Source organism: Dryobates pubescens, chromosome 19 (assembly GCF_014839835.1).
Source record: "Dryobates pubescens isolate bDryPub1 chromosome 19, bDryPub1.pri, whole genome shotgun sequence".
NCBI classification, from domain to species: domain Eukaryota; kingdom Metazoa; phylum Chordata; class Aves; order Piciformes; family Picidae; genus Dryobates; species Dryobates pubescens.
In genome coordinates, this window is record NC_071630.1 from 13,421,812 (window position 1) to 13,444,250 (window position 22,439).

The 22,439-nt window shown below is 49.7% G+C and overlaps 1 protein-coding gene across 3 annotated transcripts in view; it reads right to left on the minus strand.

The window, feature by feature from the left end:
• Window positions 1-22,439, minus strand: part of GALNS (galactosamine (N-acetyl)-6-sulfatase) — a 65,892-nt gene that overhangs the window by 9,434 nt on the left and 34,019 nt on the right. For all 3 annotated transcript variants that reach the window (XM_054170033.1, XM_054170034.1, XM_054170035.1), the window contains one exon: window positions 7,693-7,814. In XM_054170033.1, the coding sequence (XP_054026008.1) occupies window positions 7,693-7,814 (122 nt within the window). The remainder of the gene's footprint in view (window positions 1-7,692; window positions 7,815-22,439) is intronic.

Below are 22,439 nucleotides of genomic sequence, written 5' to 3' on the forward strand. Positions count from 1 at the left end.
ATCAAGCCTCCGAGCAGGGGGCTGCAGAGTGGCACCAGCCCTGGCACTGGTATTAACTGGACTTGGAGTCACACTGCTGTGGGGGTAGGTTTCCACAGAATCTCAGAATGGTGAGGCTTAGAAAGGGACCTCTGGAGATCACCTAGTTCAACCCCCCTGCTAGAGCAGGGTCACCCACAGTATGTTGTCTAGGATCACGATGTCCAGGTGGGTTTGGAATCTCTCCAGAGAAGGAGATTCCACAACCTCTCTGGGCAGCCTGCTCCAGGGCTCCAGCACCCTCACAGCAAAGTTTCCTCTTTTCAGATGGAACCTCCTGGGTTCCAGTTTGTCCCTATTGCCCCTTGTCCACCTTTTGCATCACTGAGAAGAGTCTGGCCCCATCCTCTTGTCCCCAGCCTTTAGCTCTTGCTGAGCATTGAGAAGATCCCTTCTCCAGACTAAACAGCCCCACTCTCTCAGCCTTTCCTCCTCTCAGGCTTGCTCCAGGCCCCTTAGCATCTTCATAGCTGTGTCTTGGCCCTATGGAAATTCACATTCCTCCCTTCGATCAGCTCAGGTTTTGCTCCCCAGCCCTGTTTAGCTGCACAAAGCTCACCAAGACCCAATATCCAGGCAGTGATCCAAAGAGCATTTACTGACTGCATATGGCACAGGGGTTAAAACAGTCTCCAGCCCTATGCAGGACGTGCATTTGGAGACAAAATCTGCCTTTAACCCACATGTAAGACAGGGATAGTTATATCATGGTAATCAATCCCACTTGTCAGTGGAGCTGGGAACCTCTCTTACATGGAGTCCCCTCATTTCCCTGATTCAGGACTGGGCTGTGAGGGCAGCGTTCCCTGTTCCAAACCCGGCTGCTGTGATCTGCACAGGTGTCTGGGCATTGTTGTCTGCAGGAAGATCCAGCCCTGGCTGCCTCCAGGGCATACTGCATTTTCTATTCCAGTTCAACACTCCTGAAGGAGGAGAGCTGGGAATAGCTCTGGAAGAGGGAGGGGGTGAGCAGGTGGTGTTGTGAGGAGTCTGCAAGAAGAGATCCCCCAGCGCAGGAGGAATTATTCCGCGCTCGGAATGAGCGGAGGGAGTGGACAAGGTCCAGGGTCGTTACACTAATTGACACTTTACCTCCGGGAAGTCCCTAGAGATCCAATCAGGGCTGGATTGTGAGCACAGGGTCCCAGGCACAGGTGTGGTCTGGGCTTCCTTCATTTAGTGTAATTGTGCCTTTGCAAGCTGTTCCCATCTCCTCCCTCACCAAACATCTCCAGCAGAACCTGCTCTGCTGTTAACCCCACAGTGCCCTGCGCTGAAATTCGCGGCTGGAGGTGGCAGGGTTTATCTCTCGGTGCTGGAGCTTCAGTCATACAAAAACTAGAATCCAAGTGTGGATGGGGTTGGATGGGAGCTCTGGAGATCATCTAGTCCAGATCCCTGCTAAAGCAGGGTCACCCACAGCACCTTGCCCAGGATCACAATGTCCAGGTGGGTTTGCAATCTTTCCACCATCTCTCTGGGAAACCTGCTTCAGGTCTCCTGCACCCTTACAGCAAAGAAGTTTCTGCTCCTGTTCAGATGGAGCCTCCTGGGTTCCAGTTTCTCCCTTGTCCTGTTGCTGGGTACCACTGAAAAGAGTCTGGCCCCATCCTCTTGCCCCCTGTCCTTTAGCTCTTGCTGAGCATTGATCAGATCCCCTCTCAGGCTGCTCTCCTCCAGGCAAACCAGTCCCAGGTCTCTCAGCGTTTCCTCCTCACAGAGGTGCTCCAGGCCCCTCAGCATCTTTGTAGCTTCTGGACTGGACTCTTTTTAGTAGTTCCCTGTCTCTCTTGAACTGAGGAGCCCAGAACTGGCTACAATACTTCAGCTGTAGCCTCACTAGTGCAGGGCAGGTATTTTCTTAGCTGTACTTTAAGCTGTGCCAGCTTTTGCCCTCTATAATCCCTTGTGTTCTTCCTGCCCAGCAACGAAGTCTTTCAGCAAAGGCCCTGTGTGAACTTCTCTGTGGCTCAGGTCATAAAAGATGTTACCAACAGATAATGTCACTGAATTTGCCACCTACAGTTTGAATGGAGAAACAAGTCAGTTGCCTGTGTGGTACTGAGCAGACAAATAACACCCCCCACAGAAGAGACTCCAGTAGAGCAGCAGCCCTATCAGATCTTTTAGTTCTGCATTCAGATACCTTTGGTAAGAAGGGCACCCCACAGCCTGAGGAAGCAAACCCCTCCACACCCAGTGACTGCATCTGGGGAGGAAATCGAGCACTGAAGACTCAGAACTGCTTCTGCTTTGTGCCTCTACTGCTTAACACATCACCTTATTGGTATTTTAAAGCTGAGAGCTGTATCAAAAGAGACATCTTCTATCCCACAGCCGACAGGGATCTACAGACAATCTCCGGGATGACAAAAGACACCAACGGTTCGCTCCACGACGACCACATAGGAAGGTGACACTTCTCTAACTGCAGTTACACCACCATTTTTGGCAAACAGAAGAAAGATTATTTACCAGCAAGCACACTCCTCTGAAACATTATGCCCATCTATACCCTGGCATTGCAGGTCCACCCCTACAGATACCAGTTTTGACTCAGCGCTACCTGTGGGCATGCTCGTGCCCCACCTCATCCTGCAGCCGTGCAGGTGTTGAGCTCATCCTATGGTGCCAAGCTTCATTCAGAAGACCCTAGGGACCTGCAGTTCTTAGGAGAGTCCTCCTTCCAAGAGAGAAAGGATAAGAATTGGGTTGTAAATGTACCTGATGCCAGCACTGAGTATGTCCATTCTCAAGGTGAGCTACACAAGAGGGATCTTGCTCCATCCAGGCTGTTGATGTCATGATGTAAAAACATGGACTCACAGAATGGTTTGGGTCAGAAAGGACTTTTAAATGTCATCCAGCCCAACCACCCTGCAGTCAGGGACATCTGCAGCTGGAGCAGGTTGCTCAGAGCCCCAAACAACCTGACCTGCAATGGTTCCAAGGATGGGGCATCTCCCACCTCTATGGGCAACCTGGGCCAGGGTCTCACCACTTTCAGTGGAAAACATTTCCCCCTTCTATCCAGTCCAAATCTCCCTCTTTTAGTTGAAACCCTCACCCCCTGTCCTGTCACAACAGGCTCAGCTCAAAAGCCTGTCCCCAGCTTTCTGATTGGCCCCTTGAAGCACTGAAAGGCCACCAGAAGGTCTCCTTGGAGCCTTCTCTTCTCCAGGCTGAACACCCCCAACTTTCTCAGCCTGTCCTTACAGCAGAGAGGTTCCAGCACTTGCATCATTGTGACCTCCTCTGGACCCAGCACTGCAGGTGAGGCCTCAGCAGAGCAGAGGGGCAGAACCCCCTCCCTCCACCTGCTGCCCACACTGCTGGGGATGCAGCAATGTGAGAACTCAACATGCATTTGGCACTGCTGTGAAAAATGCAAACAAAATGCAAAGTCTGTGGGGCTGTTGGATTGCTGTGGTGAAGTTCCAGCCCAGAAATATCAATAATTATCTTTCAAAGCAAACTGGCAAACACAACTGTGTCCCTTGGCAGCAGCTGGGGTGCTGGAGGCAGTCCAGCCAAAACCAGAGGGGCAATAGCAGGAGGAAACAGTCACAACCCTGTGGGGAGGGTCTGTTCCACGAGTCAGACACGGGTAGGGATGCATGCACAGCCTTACATGAAGGCAGCGTAAGTGCAGGGTGCCATATGGCTCAGAACTGCCAGCCTGTCCTCAACATGATGACAGGACCTGCCTGTAATTGCCTGACCAGTTTTTCCACTGCCTGAAAAGTGCTCCTGTGGGAAACAAGCTTTTGCTGGTATTGTTTGCAGGCAAGCTCCAGGAAGTGCAGCGAGCTGTGACAGGAAGAGGAAGAACTTCTCCTGCTTCACCATGAAACCAATGGAACTGAACACTTTATGTGCTGCCTCCGGATCTTGAATGACTTGTATCTTCAGTGACCCCTTCAGCAGCCAGCTGTCCAGTGCAGACTGAAAAGGCTAACCCCCATAGTATGAGATGAACTGAAACCAAGGCCTTGGAGAAGTCTCTTGGTGTCATGCAGGACCTTGTGTGCAGTGTCACAACCCAAAGACATTTCAAATGAGGGTTAACCACCCTGCAAGTCAAGAGTGCTGCTGCTGCTGACTGAGCTGATTGATTTCTAGGATTCCCTGCCTCTGAGATCCCTTACCATAGAATCACAAAATTGTTTTGGTTGGAAAAGACCTCCAAGATCACAGGCTCCAATCACCAACCCAGCACTGCCAGGTCACCACTAAACCATGACCCTCAGCACCATGTCACCAGAGATTTGAAAACCTTCCTGGGATGAAGACTCCACCATTGCTCTGGGCAGTCTGGTTGAGGCTCAAGAGGGAAGAAATTGTTACTCATGTCCAATCTAAACTTTCCCTGGTGCAACTTGAGGCTGCTTCCTCTTGTCCCCTTGCTTATTCCTTGGGAGAAGTGACCAATCCCCACCTGGTTCCAAGATACTTTCAGGGAGCTGTAAAGAGCCAGAAGGTCTTCCCCAAGCTTCCCTTAGGATCCCAAAGGGAGCCCAAACATCTAAGCAGGAAATCTCTCTGGAGGTGTGTGTGATGCCTGACCTTCATAAAGCAATGAAGCCTCTTCCTGGAGATTTTGCAAATGACCTCACTCCAAACTAATGCAAATGAAGAGATATGACTGGTTATTAAAATCATTTCATGGAGAAGAACAGGCTGCATGGAATAAATGAAAGAAAAGATGAGGGTGTGGGGGTGCCATGCTGCTCCCTCACAGCAGGAAAACCAGTAAAAGCCAATCTAAATTAACAAAGCAAAGTGGTAAATGACACAAAAGATGGAAAAGTACCCATAAATCAGGGGTGCAACATGCATTTCTCTAAGTGTTTTGGCAACATGATGATGAACCAGAGGAGCTGAGTTGGGGAAAGAGCTCCATGATACACCCTGCTCCTCTCAGGCTGCAGGAGGGTGAAAGGAGGGGCAGAGCCAGCACGGGCTGTGCACACACTCAGACCTTGAGGCTGGAAAACAGAGAGTAAGTCTTATGAGAAGCAGCTGAAGGAACTGGGGTTGTTCAGCTTGGAGAAGAGGAGGCTGAGGGGAGACCTTCTGGCTCTCTACAGCTCCCTGAAAGGAGGTTAGAGGCAGGTGGGAGTTGGTCTCCTGTCCCTAGGAGCAAGTGATAGGATGAGAGGAAACAGCCTCAAGTTGCACTAAGGAAGATTTAGGCTGGACATTAGAAGAAATCTCTTCAGTGAAAGTGTTCTCAAACCCTGGAACAGGCTGCTGGAACAGGGAGGTGGTTGCATCCCCATCCCTGAAGGTGTTTAAAAGATGTGGTGCTGAGGGATATGAGATGATCTTGAAGGTCTCTTCCAACCTGGTCTATTCTATTCTATCCTGGTTTAGCAGCAGACTTGGTAGAGCTAGAGAATGGTTGCACTCCATGATCTTAAAGGTCTTTTCCAAGTGCAATGATTCTCTGCCTGCATACCACAAGCCCAGGCAGCATGCATGGACAGACAGATGTATGCTTGGAGGAGGAGGAGGAGAATGCTGGATTCCCTTCTGAGAAGCATTAGTGTCGGGACTCCCACCGGGCTGTCTGCCAAGGGGGATAATTAAGCTAAATAAAAATAGACAACACTAACAGCTCCACAAATGAGGATAATTTAATTACCTCACTCAATATAGGAGACCCACTTCCCCTGAGTTTTCCATTGTGACCAGGGAGGAGACAATAGCGGCAGAACATGCTGCAGAAAGGAAGATTTACTAAAAAGAGGCTCTTTTTTCCGCCCCCCTCCCTATCAGGGGCTGCATATTAAACAACATCACAGCTTTCCATAATCGTGTCATAATCTTGCCATAAAATTCAATCAAAGCAACAGCTTGTGAACATCCAAAAATCAATGGGACCATATGAGAAACGACTGCAGATGTACCACTGGAATTCATTTCAGGGCTCGATCCGTGGGGGTGGTAAGGAGCGGCAGAGTAACAGGGAAAGTGGGGGGCTGCAGACAGGGATAGGGAAGAGCTTCTCTCCCTGGGGAGAGGGGAGAGGATAAACCTGGGACCAAAAAAAACCCACCTGGGACCAAAAAAGGTCGTTTCATAGAACCACAGAACGCTTTAGGTTGCAAGGGACTTTTAAAGGCCATCTAGTCCAACCGCTCTGCAGTCAGCAGGGACATCTGCAACTGGATCATACTGCTCACAGCCCCCATCGACCTGACCCAGAATGGTTCCAGTGTTGGGGCACCTACTGCCTCTCTGGGAAACCTGGGACAGGGTCTCACCACCCACAGTGGAAAACATTCCTTCCTTCTCTCCAGTCTAAATCTCCCTCCTCATAGTTCAAACCGATCACTCCTTGTCCTGTCGCAACAGGCTCTGCTAAATGCCTGTCCCCAGCTTTCTTATCAGCCCTTTGATTCCTGCAAGGCCACAAGAAGGTCTCCCTGGAGCCTTCTCTTCTCCAGGCTGAACCACCCAAACCCCCTCAGCCATTGCTATCCACTCACCTTCCTAAAAATCAAACAGTTGCTAAACCAGACACGGCACAGTCTCGTCTGGAATCCCAGCCCAGCAGCCTGGCTTCGCTGAGCCAAATTTAAAACACAAGAGCTGCAGGTTTGCTGGATTCATTAGTGCTGAAATGTGAGAGAAAGCAAGAGCTGAAGAGCTTCCCACCCTGCATAACACACCTCTAGGGTCCTCAGCTGTTAAGTGAGAGAGAAGTGGAAATAGTTTCCCTCCCCTTCTCCCTCTAGTGAAAACACTTAGCGGACAGCACAGGCTCAGTTCTTTTGTAAGTAATGGAGCGAGTGTAGCCACTCAATTATTTAAAACAGTTGAGTAATTGCAGTGCTGTCAGCTCAGGAAACATCCCTCTGGTAAAGCTGCTGCACAAACCCATTTCTGTGCTGCCAGCTACAGCAGCACTAAGTTTCCTCTTTATTTATTTCCATGTTTTCCAAGTTGAAGCCACGGCGCTGCCTGCCCCCATTTGCAGCTGGCTGTGCTGCAGGGTAAAACTCAGTCAGGAGAAGGAAAGGGGGAGGTGGGGACACCTAGGGAGCTTTTTTTGGAGGTGGGAAGTTGATAGGTGGGCTGTGCTGGCTGATGACTACATAAATCCTCACAGAAATCTCTCAGGGCATGGTGTGTACTGGAGATAACTGTTACAAGAGCAGGCTTATAGGCAAACGGATTCAGCCAGCCAGGAGAGTTCAAGGATGGAAGAGGATTGAGCTACAGAGCCTTTGGAGAAGCCCCTTTAGCAGGGGGGAGGGGGTGGGAAGGTTACCATGTTTGCTTTCCCCAGATTCCAGCACAAGGAGGAAAACCATTGCAAAGACCACAAGATGTTTCTTCCCTGAGCCCAAAATGCACAGAGAGTCACAGCTCCAACACATACACTCACCAGCACCACTCTTTTGTTCCACACTTGCCCTGCACTCTGTCCTGTCCTGCCTAAAAGCATTTTGCCTCCTTTGTCAGGGGTTGTAGGACACAGAACAAAGAGTCAAGCCATGGCCAGATGTACATCCACCTAATCTGACCATTTAAAATGGACGTTTGCTCCTTTCTTTTCACTGCTTTCACCACTAATGGCTTTCTGGCTTGGTTTGCAAGAAACAGGCCAAAGAATTCCACAAAGCTGAGAGTTAACTGGCTCACCTCAGAGGGTATTTCTCTCCAGGGTCCCTTCCCAGGTGGAAAAGCAGTGGCAGGGTCGTGTGCTCCTCCTTTGTGTGTGTTGTCACTCCAGAGACATTCTGGCCAGGACAGAAATTGATGCCCTGTGGTGAAGAGAAGAAAGGTCACGAAGGGTGAAGCAGGGAAGCAGCAACATTTTAGTTGATGGCACAAGCCTTATGAGGAGAGGCTGAGGGAGCTGGGATTGTTCAGCCTGGAGAAGAGGAGGCTCAAGGGAGACCTTATTGCTGTCTACAACTACCTGAAAGGTGGCTGTAGCCAGGAGGGGGTTGGTCTCTTCTCCCAGGCAACCAGCACCAGAACAAGAGGACACAGTCTCAAGCTGCACCAGGGGAAGTTTAGGCTCGAGGTGGGGAAAAAGCTCTTCACAGAGAGAGTTGTTAGGCATTGGAATGTGCTGCCCAGGGAGGTGGTGGAGTCACCATCCCTGGAGGTGTTCAAGAGGGGATCGGACGTGGCACTTGGTGCCATGGTTTAGTAGTCATGAGGTGTTGGGTGACAGGTTGGACTTGGTGATCTTTGAGGTGTTTTCCAACCTTACTGATTCTATGATTCATCTGCATCTTGTTCCACTATAGCCACAAACCCCAGGACCATGTCAAACCAAGAGTCCACCTCAGTCTGCAAAATAGATTCTGATCTGAGGGGGTAAAATAAGGTGACAGTGTTGGCATTGCTCTGAAATCAGGCTGAAGCAGGCCTTACATTCCTGCCTTATAAAAAAGTAATCCCTATAAAATATTCATTCTAATGAAATAGCAAAACAAAAGACAAAGAGGTGAAACCATTTATTCAAAAAAACTCAGCCATGTGGAAAGTATCTTCTCTTTTTAGTTTCTGTGGCTCTGAAATACACAGAGAGGATCAGGTAACTTGGCAGTTCTGACTCAAGAGCAACAGTCTCAGGGGAATGATCCAGCCAAACCAGGAGGCACCACCCTGAAAGGCAAAGGGTACCTGGTAGCCTCCCTGAAAACTCAGCTTGGCAGCCCCACTCCAGATCTGAAGGGTGTTTCACTGAAGAATGAAGCAAACATGGGGAATTTAAGAAGCCTGGAGAGTTGGGCAGATGGAGGTGGTGGGGTCACCATCATTGGAGGTGTTCAGGAGGACTTGATGGGGTGCTTGGTGCCATGGTTTAGTTGATTAGGTGGCTTGGATTGGTTGATAGGTTGGACACGATGATCTTGAAGTTCTCTTCCAACCTGGTCTATTCCATTCTATTCCAACTTCAACAAGGGCAAGTGTAGACTCCTGCACCTGGGGAGGAATAATCCCCTGCAGCAGTACAGATGAAGGGCTGACCTGCTGGAAAGCAGCTCTCAGGAGAAAGACCTGGGACTGCTGGGGGACAAGCAGCTCTCCATAAGCCAGCAATGTGCCCTCATGGCCAAGAGTCTCCTGGGGTACATGAAGAAGAATGTGGCCAGCAGGTTGGGCTCTCCAGTTCAAGACAGACAGGGAACTACTAGAAAGAGCCCAGTGGAGGCTACAAAAATGCTGAGGAGCCTGGAGCATCATTATGAGGAGGAAAGGCTGAGAGACCTGGGACTGTTTGGCCTAGAGAAGAGCAGCCTGAGAGGGAATCCTCTCAGTGCTCAGCAAGAGGATAGGGCCAGACTGTTACCAGTGGTGCCCAACAACAGGACAAGAAGCACCAGGCACAAACTGGAACCCAGGAGGTTCCATCTGAACAGGAGCAGAAACTTCTTTGGTGTGAGGGTGCTGGAGCCCTGGAGCAGGCTGCCCAGAGAGGTTGTGGGGTCTCCTTCTCTGGAGAGATTCCAAACCCACCTGGACATTGTGATCCTGGGCAACCTGCTGTGGATGACCCTCCTTTAGTGGGGGAGAGTGTGACTAGCGGTCCCTTCCAGCAGCCAGCATGCTGGGATTCTGTGAAAGGAGTTCATTTCTTGACCTGATTCACAGCAAGCTGGTATTGGAGCATTCACTTGGGAATGGCAGGGGGGCTGAAAAGACTGAATTTAGTCTGGAGATATTCTTGTCACTAAGAGCCAGGTCTATGGGGTCAGAAACTGGGATCTCCCTAGCAGTGGACACTGGAACAAGCAGCTCAGGGGGGTTGTGGAGTCTCCTTCTCTGGAGATACTCAAAACCTACATGGATGCATTCCTGTGTGATCTGCTCTAGATGACCCTGCTCTGGCAGGGGGGTTGGACTAGATGATCTTTCAAGATCCCTTCCAGCCCCTAACATTCTGTGGTTCTGTGATTCAGTGGCCATGAAGGGCACAGAAACACTGGGACTCTCCCTTTGCTAGCAGCAATGGGTTAATGAACTGGTTGGCCACCGAGGGCCAGAGTGAGCTGCCTGCTCACAGGTCCAGAGCAGCAAGCTCTCTGCATCTGCCCTTGCACACTGTGCCAGGCTGCCGCTCCCAGAGCCCAGCCGATTATTAGCCAGGTCACCTAGAGCCTGGCCTGCCGACCTGAGGGCTGACAGAACCCATTTAAACCCCGGGAGCGGCAAAACGTGCAAAGCACCAAATTGAGTGAGGAGCCAATAAAGCAGGGAGCCCTGCAGGCTAGCCCCAAATGGACTTGTTAAAGCTGGGGTTTAGAATCCCGGCTCCCACGCTGCGCTCCTCACAATAGCTCCCGACGCCCCGAGACACGGACAGAGGCACGGCGAGAAGGTAAATGGGAACACTTCAGTGGAGGTGGGAAAAGCAGCTTTTGGATTTGCTTATAAAGCAAGCTGACTGAAAGGGCTCTCCCTACAGATGTTGGGAGGGCTTGATTGGCAAACAATTTGCTAAAAATATCCCCCTCGCTTCTAATGGACAGCTGGTCAGTGGAGCAGTTAATATTCTGCTTTTCAATAAAGCCACAAGTTTAGGAGCCCATGAAATCCCATTTATCTGCACCCAGCTATGGATTCCCGAGTCACTGACTGGAAAAATAAGAGAGTTGCTTGATAGGTTGTAGTGACCTACCAATAATGGCCTCTAAATGGATACAGAAACGATTGACCTCGCCGCCTTGGGATGCCAAAGGCCTCCCAAACACACGGCGGCAAAAAAAAAACACAGAAAGAGGAAAAAAAGGATTTGTCTTGGGGGGTTTTTCCCTTCCCCCCCCCCTTCCTCAAAAGGACCAGCTAATGAAAAGGTATCAAAGCCAACATAACATCCAAATTAGAATTTGGATGCAAATCAAACAAGCAATTTAATTAAGAGCCTGCTAATTGCTACGACGCTCTTCGGCTGCAAACGCTTCAGCGCGAGGGGAGATGTGAGGCTGGTGGGTTATTTGGGGAGAGGCTGCTCTGTTTACATTCTAGCTTTTGTTTCTTGTAAAAATCCTTGTAGCTGAGGCTTCAGCCCAGAGAATCCAACAGGGGCGGGTGGGGGGAAAAACAACACCACCACAAAGCAAAAACGCTGGGACAACTTGCCTGATGCCACCAGCTGTCTGTCTAATCTAAGCACTCAAGGCCCTCTTCAGAAGTAGTCTGCTGGAGGAAGAATAAAATAGATGTAAACATCCAGCATTGTGTTCAGTGACATTGATAAATAACTCTTCTTTAAAAACAGGGCTGAACCCACCCTTTCAGTTTCGAAGCCCTTTCAACTTTATCTCCACAAATAAACCCATTATTATTTTTGTGACTGCACATATTCACCCTACAGGGAGAGCTTCAACTGTTTGCTACCTGCTCATCAACACAGGAGGTAAAATTCCCCACCCTCAACCCCTTGATTGAGGCATTGTCCTGCATCAGATGACAGACACAGCTTGAGGAGATTTCTATCCCTTTGCCAGAAGGAATGGGATGGAATGGGATGGACCAGGTTGGAAGATCATTGTGTCCAACACCATCTAATCAACTAAACCATGGCACCAAGCATCCCATCTAGTCTCCTCCTAAACACCTCCAGTGATGGGGTGCCACCACCTCCCCAGGCAGCCCATTCCAATGGCCAATCACTCTCTCTATTGAACTTATCCTCCACGCCTCTGCCTCATTCTGCTCTGGAAGTTCAAACCATTTTCACTTCTCAGGATGAAAAAAAACACAACCCCAAAAACTAAGATCAGCTATGCCAGGGAACTCAAACTCTGGAATCTCCAAGTCTGGCTTGCTTTGCTTTGCTGGAGCAAAACCAGCATTGATTAAATCTGCTTGAGAATTGAGAGGTATTAAGGAGAAGACAATCCATACAGGTTGGAGCATCTGGATGATGCCTCTGGTGGCTCAGAAAGGGGGAAAATTTTGTCACATGCAATACTGGAGCTGGGGCAGATGAATGTGCCAGAGCTCCTTGGGTAGGTCAGGGATAGGAGAGCAGAAGCTGCCCTCCAGTTCTGCTACCCAAGCAGAATCATCTTAAATCATGTCACCATTTTGGACCCCTTCTTGCTCTTCATTAAACACAACTACTTCTTTTTTCTTGCAAAGGCCTGAGTTGAGTACATGTTCCACACACCCCATGAACACTTCAGGCTTTAGTAAATTAATTACCTGATGATCTGAAAGGTCTCTTCCAACTAAACCAGTTCTGGGATTCTAAATGCAGATGTGCCAGGTTCTCAGCTGGAGCAAAAGCCACATCATTCTGGGGGCTGTAGTGGAGCTTTCCCCAGTTCTGTTGCCAGGAACCAGCTTCAGCTCTTTGGCATTGCCAACAAGATGGCAACTTCACCCCAAAATAAAAGCTGTGCTATCACAGAATAGTAGGAGTTGGAAAGGGCCTCTGGAGACCATCCAGTCCAGCTCCCTTGCTACATCAGCTTACACAGGTGGGTTTTGAAAGTCTCCAGAGAAAAGACTCCACAACCTCTCTGGGCAGCTTGCTCCAGGGCTCTGGTACCCTTACAACAAAGAAGCTTCCTCTTAAGCTCAAGTGAAATCTCCTGTGCTCTGTACCCATTGCCCCTTGCTCTGTAATTGGACACCACTGAGCAAAATCACAGAAGGGTTTGGGTGGGAAGGGACCTTTCAAGGTCATCCAGTCCAACCCCATTGCAGCCAGCAGGGACATCTGCAACTAGAGCAGATTGTTTAGAACCCCAACCAACCTGACCTGCAATGGTTCCAGTGTTGGGGCATCTACCACCTCTCTGGGCAACCTGGGCCAAGGTCTCACTACTCTCAGTGGAAAACATTTCTTCCTTCTACTCAGTCTAAATCTCCCTCTCTCAGTTCAAACCATTAGCCCTTGTCCTGTCACAACAGGCCCTGCTCAAAAGCTTGTCCCCAGCTTTCTCATCACCCCCTGCAAGTACTGAAAGGCCACAAGGAGGTCTCCCTGCAGCCATCTCTTCCCCAGCCTGAACCACCCAATCTCTCTCATCCTGTCCTCACAGCAGAGAGGTTCCAGCCCTTGGATCATTGCCGTGGCCTCCCTCTGGCTCTGCTCCAACAGGTCCATGTCTCTCCTGTGCTGTGGACTACAGAGCTGGACCCAGCACTGCAGGCAGGCAAGAGGAAAGAGGTAGTTCTGCCTGCTCTGCCAGGACAACAAACCCCAAATCAACTACCACTTCAACTGCCATTATTTCCTTTAAGCTATTTACTTGTCACACTGCTAATAACAATACTCAGGGGATCAATAGCCCGTTAAAGCACGTGCAGAATGTTTGACCCTGTGCTGCTATCTGAGGGGATTTGCATGTTTAAAAGCAACCCTGATCAAAGTAGAAAGGTCACTCCCTGTGTTTAAGCAAATTCTTGGAGCTTTTCCCCTCAGTTATAGAAGCATGAAAGTCAGCTCTGTCCCTTCTAATGGAGCCCACCAAAGAACATCAGATGGCAACCAGAAATAGCTCAGCTCCTGCACCCAGCCTCTTGCACCGGCTCAGTGTTTGCAACACTGCACAGACCTGGCTGCTGCATGAGACATTCCTAGAATCATAGGATGGCTTGAGTTGGAAAGAAGCTTTACAGATCTAGTTCAACCCCCCTGCCATGGGCAGAGACACCTCTCACCAGACCAGGTTGCTCAAAGCCTCATCTTGGTCTTAAGCGCTTCTAGGGTTGAGGTGCCCCCAGCTTCTTTGGGCAACCCATTCCAGTGCCTCACTATTCTCATAGTAAAGAGCTTCCTCCTAATGCCCCATCTGAATCTACCCTGCTCTAGGTTAAAACCATTGCTCCTTGTCCTGTCACCACATATCCTTGTAAGAAGTCCCTCTCCAGCTCTCCTGGTGCCCCCTTCAGGTATGGAAAGCTGCTATAAGGTCTCCACACACCCTTCTCTTCTCCAGGCTGAACAGACCCAATTCCCCCAGCATGTCCTCATAGAAGAGGTGGCTCTAGCCCTCTGATCATACTGGTGGCCTTCCTTTGGACCCTCTCCCAGAGATCCATATCCTTCTTGTGTTGAGGGCTCCAGAGCTGGACGCAGTACTCCGGGGGGTGTGTGGTGTGTGTGTCTCATCTCTCTTGACCCATGCATCTTCTGATACAGTCCAGGATACAGTCATCCTCTGTTTTTCTTTCCAGCAATCCTTGTTTTTTTCCCCTTCATAACCCCATTGAGGAAACCCTTCAAGCAAGCACATCTTTCTGCCCTGCTCCCCAGCAAGCGTGTAACCTGGATTGTTTTTCCCTTCTGAAGAGCTGGTGGTTGTTGGTTGCACAGCTTATGCTTTAATTTCCAGAGCAAATGGACCACAGATGCTCTGTCAATAGAGACATGAGACAAATACAGTTGGTTGTCAGCTTGGGCTCTGTGCCAAGTGATGGAATCACCACTTGTGTTAACGTGAGCCCTCTGGCAATTCGTCACCCTGGCGCCAGCCCAGAGCCTTCCTTCCGCCCTGAGCGAGTGCCTGCAGATTTTGGTAGCGGTGCAGCAACTCTGGGCTCTGTCTCCTCCTTCCACCACACAAAAGCCAGAGAAGCAAAACTGGATTGATGTTGGAAGGAGAAAAAGAACAGCAGTTGGGTAAAGGCAGGAATGTTGCTCCTTGCTGTTTGCCACAGCACCAGTAAGTGGCCGTTCCTCATCTCCTGGCCAAGGCTTCCCAAACTGAAGCTCCGAGTCAGAGAATCATGGAATCCCAGACTGGTTTGGGTTGGAAGTGACCTTAAATATCTTGTAGTCCCAAGCCCGCTGCCACAGACAGCAACACCTTCTGCTAGACCAGGTTGCTCAAGGTCCCATCCAACCTGCCTTTGAATACTTCCAGGCTTGGAGCCTCCACAGCTTCTCTGGGGCAACCTGTTCCAGTGCCTCACCACCCTCATGGGGAAGAATTTCTTCCTAATGTCTAATCTAAATACAGCTTCTTTCAGTTCTTCACCCCTCACCCTGTTACTCCATGCCTTTGTAATGAATGCTTCTCCAGCTCTCCTGGAGGCCCTTTCAGATACACTGGAAGGCTGCTCTAAGGTCTGCCCCTGGAGCCTTCTCCAGAGTGAGCAAGCCCAAACTCTCTCAGCCTGTCCTCAGAGCAGAGGACCTCCACTCCTTGGATCACCTTCATGGCCTTCCTCTGAATGGACAGACACCTGAAAGTGTGACTTTCCAAGCTTCAACCTCCTTGAACAAAAATTGCTTCTAATGTGTTAACTGTCTGGAAGAGCCCCCAGAAGATGGGCAGATCAGCCAGCCTCCAGCAGCTCTCAAGCAGAAGCGATCAATGGCTACCTCATATGCTCAGAGGACCACAATCAAATGCCATTATTTGCAAGGTTCTACTTGACTTCACATCCCCCCTTCACAGCAAAGGCTTTATCGATCTCCTCCTGTGGAGGAGAAGGGCAATCAGACAGGAATAACCCCTTTGGCATTTCACACTAAAACAATAGGGGCTGCTGGCAGGCACCCACAGCAATCATTTAAAGACACAGGAGCTCTCATGGAAAACCACTGAAGACCACTAACAGGATACTCAGCTGACAGCAGCAAGGTTGATGTTATCAGCCACTCTCCAACCAAAGGGTGCATTCCACATTTTCCTCCTAATTATTTTTTCCCCTTCTTGCCTCACTGCTCTCAGAGGGCACAAGAATTATTCTCTGTGGCAGGCAAAGAGAAAGGAATTTAATTTCTCCTGCTAGCTCATACTCCTGCCTCCTCTACAAACCATTACATAAGGCAACTCCTGAAGGATCAAGGCCAAGTACAGGGTCCTGAACTTGGGTCACAACAACCCTGTGAATGCTGCAGGCTCGAGGCAGAGTGGCTGGAAACCACCTGCTGGAAAAGGGCCTGGGGATGTCCATCAACAGTCAGCATGTGTCCAGGTGGACCAGAAGACCACCAGCATCCTGGCCTGGATCAGCAATAGTGTGACCAGCAGGACCAGGGCAGGGATCATTCCCCTGTACCAGGCACTGGAGAAGCCACACCTCTAATACTGGGTATGGCTCTGGGCCCCTCACTCCAAAGAAAGACACCGAGGTGCTGGAGCAGGTCCAGAGAAGGGCAAGGAAGCTGGTGACAGGTCCAGAGCACAAGTGTTGTGAGAAGCAGCTGAGGGAACTGGGGGTGCTCAGCCTGGAGTAAAGGAGGCTGATGGGGGGACACCTTCTGGCTCTCTACAACTCCCTGAACAGAGGCTGATGCCAGATGGATGTCAGTCTTTTCTCCCAAGGAACAAGCTATAAGACAAGAGGAAATGGCCTCAAGTTGTCTCAGGAGAACATGAGGAACAATTTCCTCCCCTTGAGGGTTGTCAAGGCCTGGCCTAGGCTACCCAGGGCAGTGGTGGAGGTGCCATCCCCAGAGGGGTGCCAAAGCCATGTAGAAGTGGTGCTGAGAGACATGGTTTAGAGGGGACCTGGCAGTGCAGGGTTAACAGTTGGATGAGTCGGTCTTTTCCAGCCTAAACAGTTCTGTGCTTCTATGTCCTGCTGGCTACTCAGGTAAATCCTTAGAGAGCAGCCATTTCCCCCCCTTTTCAGTTCTCCCCTTCTGAACAAGGAAGATGAAATGTGGACAAAATCCAATGGTCAAAACAACTCCTAACACTGCAGACTCCAGGGGTTTATACTTGAGGAAGGAGAAGCAGCACACCCAGCACTGTGGCTGTGGGCACCAGTAGGAATACAGCAGAAACATGGAATTTACCTGAGCTGTTTGCCATGCACTGTGCAACCAGCTCCACTTTGGTTAAAATCAGGTCAAATCTGGCAACATAAAGACACAGCTTACAGGCTGAAAGTATGGTGAGAGCAACAAGAACAGCATTTTACAAGAGACTTCCAGCAGAAGTCCTGCATGTTTTATGCTATACAGGGCAGCTCCCCAGTTCTTATCTGTGCTCCACCACACATGTGGCTGTTTTCATCACTGCTGATTTTCACACCAGAGGAAGGGTGATGAGTGATGATGGAAGAGCTTCTGTGCTGACACACACCAGTCCCAGAGCAACAGGGGCTCAGGTCTGGTGCAGGGTGGAGATTTCTCTCCCTCCACCAAACTGTTTTCAAATCTTTTAGCATTTAAAAAAGTCCTTTTCTGCAGGCCAGGTTTCCTTTCACCTACCTTTGTCCCATGGAGCACCTCCAGAGAAGAGTAGATTTAGACTGGATGTTAGGAACAAGAGTAGTAGAACACTGCAACAGGTTGCCCATGAAGGTAGTTGAGGCCCCTTCCCTGGAGATATTCCAGGTGAGGCTCAACAGGGCTCTTGGCAACCTGATCCAGCTGAGGGTGTCCCTGCTGACTGCAGAGGGGGTTGGACTAGATGACCCAAACCATTCTATGATTCTCTTGAATGCCAAACTACCTAAACATGAGCCACCTGTGTGAAAGGAGATGGGAGCCAGACAAACAGACCCAAAGAAGCAATCTGGAGGAAAAATGTCCCACAGAAAGCTTCCTGCCACTTCAGTGAGCCTTCTCCTTATGTTTCCAAGAGACTAACCCTTCAAGAACGTGAGTTACCTCAGTAATCAAGTCAAGCCAGCAGAAAAAGACAGCACCAAGGTATCCTCCAGCATTACAGGAGTTTATTGGAGGAGTCAGACTAGAAAAAAAAATTGCTTGGGGGTTAAAAAAACAAAGAACCTGGAATAGAAAAAAAAGGCAGGAAGAAGAGAACAGCACACTTCATCTCTGTGAAAGATGGCACATTCTAATCCCAGGCCATAAGGTGGGGGCTGCAAGCCAGTAAGGGCATGCTAATGTCCTGGGAGCCTAAGATGACTGTAAACCTGTGTGCTGCCTGTGTGGGATCTTTCCAGTGTAAATATTCCAAGTGCCATATGGAGAGGAGCATTCAGATCCCTGCTCTGCTTTCCCAGGCTTTGCTTTCTGGAAGCTGCTTCTCTCAGGTACATTTTTATTTATCTGTACACAGTTTATTACTTAATGAACTTAGACCACATTCAAAGGCAGAACTTTGCAGGTTAGAGGCCCAAAATTGCCCACATTCTCCAAAGGTCATTTAGTCCAACCCCCTCTGCAGTTAGCAGGGGCACCCTCAACTAGATTAGGCTGCCAAAAGCCCTGTTGAGCCTCACCTTCAATATCTCCAGCAATGAGGCCCCAGCCACCTCCCTGGGCAACTCCTTCCAGTTTTGCACCACCCTTATGCTAAAGAACTTGTTCCTGACATCCAATCTAAATCTGCTCTTCCCTTGTTTGAAGGCATGGCCTCTCATCCTATCACTGCAGGCCTTTGTGAACAGTCCCTCTCCATCCCTTTTGTAGCCCCCTTCAGGTATGGGCAGGGCCACCAGGTGGTCTCCCCAGCCCCTTCTCTTCTCCAGGCTGAACAGCCCCAGCTCCCTCAGCCTGTCATTGTAGCAGAGGTGTTCCAACCCCCTGATTATTTTCATAGCCCTCCTCTGGACTGGCTCCATCAGGTCTCTGTCCTTCCTGCATGGAGGGCTCCAGAGCTGGATGCAGTACTCCAGATTCTCACCCTAAACAAAGCCAGGACATGCATCAGTCTCACTTTTTCCAGTATCAGCATGAAAACACAGGTCTGGCTGCTTTAGTGCAATAATCTCATCTAAAAGTCAAACAAAAAATGCAAAGCATGGATTAAAAGCAGAGCAAGTTTTCTGTATCAATGATTTCCCATGCTGCTAATTAATGAGGGAATTCTGGAAGCAGGAGGAGGTTTGGCTAAACTATGCCACAGATCTGTCAAAATCACACTCAGCTGCCCAGAAAACAAACCTCTTGCAAATCTGCAGCCAGCTCTTTTGGCACACCAAGCCAAGTTCAGACCTCTTTCAAATGGGTGACATGCCAACCAGAGACATTTCTTCATCCCAGGGCTGTGTTTGGACCTCCAAAGAGAGACAGTTTTAAATCTGAAGGTTTAATAAATCAGCAGATTTGATTCATAATGAGGTAAGGACCCAGAGAATAATTTAGGTCAGGAAAGACCTAAGTTGTAGAGGGTCTCCTCCCTCTCTGCTCTGCCCCAGGGAAGTCATATCTGCAGTACTCAATCCAGTTCTGGGCTCTCCAGTTCAAGAGGGACAGGGAACTACTAAAAAGAGTCCAGGGGAGGCTACAAAGGTGTTGAGGGGCCTGGAGCATCTCTGTGAGGAGGGAAAGGCTGAGTGACCTGGGGCTGTTTAGCCTGCAGAAGAGCAGCCTGAGAGGGGATCTGCTTAGTGCTCAGCAAGAGATAAAGGGTTGGCAGCAGGAGGATGGAGCCAGACGCTTCTCAGTGGTGCCCAGTGACAGAACAAGGAGCACCAGGCACAAACTGGAACCCAAGAGGCTCCAGCTGAACAGGAGCACAAGCTTCTTTGGTGTGAGGGTACTGGAGCCCTGGAGCAAGCTGCCCAGAGAGGTTATGGAGTCTCCTCCTCTGGAGAGATTCCAAACCCACCTGGACATTGTGATCCTGGGCAACCTGCTGTGGGTGACCCTGCTTTAGCAGAAGGATTGGACATCATGATCTCCAGAGGTCCCTTCCACCCCTCACCATGCTGAGATTCTGTGATCTTTAAGATCGAGTCCAATCGTGCTACAGGTCATACAATTAACAAGGCCCTATCAGCTGAAGTTTTAGCAGGATGGCAAATCAAAGTTATTGAACAGCAAACCTGCCAGCAGCAGTCATCATTCCTAATACCACAGACCTGTGTCTCCTTCATTTTTCAAATTAAATTAGCAAACAAATTGGCCCTTTGGATTCCAATATCAACACAGCTGAGAACACCAGCCTCTGAAAGAGGTGACTGTATCACCAGCTGAGATTCCAGAACTCCTAAACCAAGCCTCACAGAGCAGTGGAACTGTCCTGCATTGATTTATTTCTTGTTTAAAACTAGCCAGGCTTGTCATTAAAGGCTTGAAGACATGAGGAGAATTGGAACAAGCCTCAGCCTCAGCTTCCTTGGCGTGCTGTTAATGGCTGCTGTGTCCACTAAGGCACTCCAGTTTTACCCACATCAGCCAGATGGGATGTGTGTGGCAGGAAAGCCAGTGAATTTTTAATCACCCCTCTGATGTGCAGTGGAATTGCTGACTTTTATCAGACAGTCCTTAAAGACACAGAGAGAAATAAATATGCCTTAATTGCACCCCTGCCCTGGCTCACAGAGGGAGAGCCTTTGCAACGAGTATCTGGTGCCCATTATCGCTGCTACACACCCACTCAGACAGGTACAAGTAACTTTAGATCAATGGTGATGTTCATTTATTACCCAGCTAGGTATTCAAGTGTGTGTCTCTGCTTGTGGGACAATGGTGTGGCAGGGTCCTCCATGCACAGGCTGCTGAGCATGTTCCTGGAAGCCCATGTGTGTGTGTCCATGCCACATGCACCACGAGTCGCTCACACGGGGAAAATCTCCTTCCCTGCAAGCCCAGGGCAGTGGTGGAGTCCCCCCTCCTGGAGAGGCTTCAAAGCCCATGTAGATGTGGTGCTGAGGGACATGGTTTTTAGTGGTGACCTGGCAGTGCTGGGTTAATGGTTGGAGTCCATGATCTTGGAGGTCTTTCAGTGATAGTCTGACTCTATCTATGGGCACCTCTCAGGCTGAGAGAGCTGGGGCTGCAGCCTGGAGGAAACAAGGCTCTGTGGAGACCTCAGAGCAGCCTTCCAGTACTTGAAAAGGACCTAAGAGAAAGCTAGTGAGGGACTGTTTACAAGGGCATGTAGCAACAGGACAAGGGGCAATGGCTTTAAACTAGAGAAGGGTAGATTTAGATTGGACATTAGGAAGAAGAGCTTTACTGTGAGGGTGGCAGAACACTAGAACAGGTTGCCCAGGGAGGTGGTGCAGGCTCCATCCCTGGAGGCATTCAAGGTCAGGCTTGACTGCTGGGACTCTGAGCAACCTGATCTAGTTGGAGGGGTCCCTGCTTAACTGCAGGTGGGTTAGACCAGTTGATGTCTAGAGCTCCAGTCCAACCCAGTGCATTCTGCATGACAGATATTTCACACCCATACTAACCTCGACAAATACAATGTCCCCTCTTAGCTGTGCAGAAGGAGCACTGAGACAGGGAGTGCACTCCCAGAGCTAACTTTCCTTCTTCCTCGGTGCACAACAGAAACTTTGCCTCCTGGAGCGTTCCAGACTTCAAAAGACGACTGCACACATGCACAGCCCTGAATGCAAATGACTCCCTCGGAGCTGACGTTTCCTTTTCACCCCCCCAGGACATCCCAGTGAAAGAAACTGATGTACTTTTATATCCACAAATGTCACCAGCACTTACTTCTGCACCTGTGATGCCTTGAGGACCCACCATAAGTTAAAGAACAACAACAACAACAACAAAGGCATAATAAAAAATAGCCTCATACAAGCAATCCCTCCCCGATGCCAGCCTGCTGTCACCACTGCTGAGAGCTGTGCCATAATGCATTTAGCTCCTGTCTGAAGGTATCATCAGCAAGGCACAGGTGTGAACCTGCCATTCCAGCAAGGCCCCAGAGTCTAGTCCCCAAGTCTGAGGCAAGAAAGACACAAAAGAAGAAAAATAACAGTGCTTAACATCCAGTTGGGAGAAGATCAGCCAGGAAATCACAAAAGCTGTGCCTATTGGGCAAGCAGAATGTAAAATACAGAACCCCAGCAGGGTGGGGGATGGAAGGGACTGCTAGAGATCACCCAGTCCAGCCTCCTCTGCTTTAGCAGGGTTACCCACAGGTTGCCCAGGAGCACAATAACCAGGTGGCTTTGAAATCTCTCCAGCGGAGATTCCACAGCCTCTGTGGGCAGCCTGCTCCAGGGCTCCAGCAAAGAAGTTTCTCCTCCTGTTCAGGTGGAACCTCCTGGGTTCCAGTTTGTGCCCACTGCTCTTTGTCCTATTGCTGGACACCATTGGAAAAATATCTTATAGTGCAATACAGCCTCACAGAGGAGCTGAGAGCAGATGAAACACACACACTCTGCTGCTCCCAACAACTGTTCTATCCACTGTGAAGTTCCTATGGCTTTCCTTTTCCCTTTCAAGGAAAAAAGAAGCCACAAGAGAACAACAAACCCATCCCTATTCCACTGAAATCATTCAGGGCACTATTTTGTTTTGGTTTTCTACCAGAAATGGTGAGCTCCATGATCCATTTGACACCAGATTCCAAGCTTTGGAGGGGTACACATGAAAGCTCAGCACGGAAATATGCTTAATATTGAAAGGTATTAAGTGCTGATTAAAGGGAGAACCCATCACAACATCTGGAACTTTGCTCATTGTCCTCTGCTTGTCTCCAGAAGGGGGTTGGAAGGGACCTTTAAAGGTCATCTAGTCAACCCCCCTACAGTCACAACAGGGCATCTGCAACCACAGCAGGTTGCTCAGAGCCCCAACC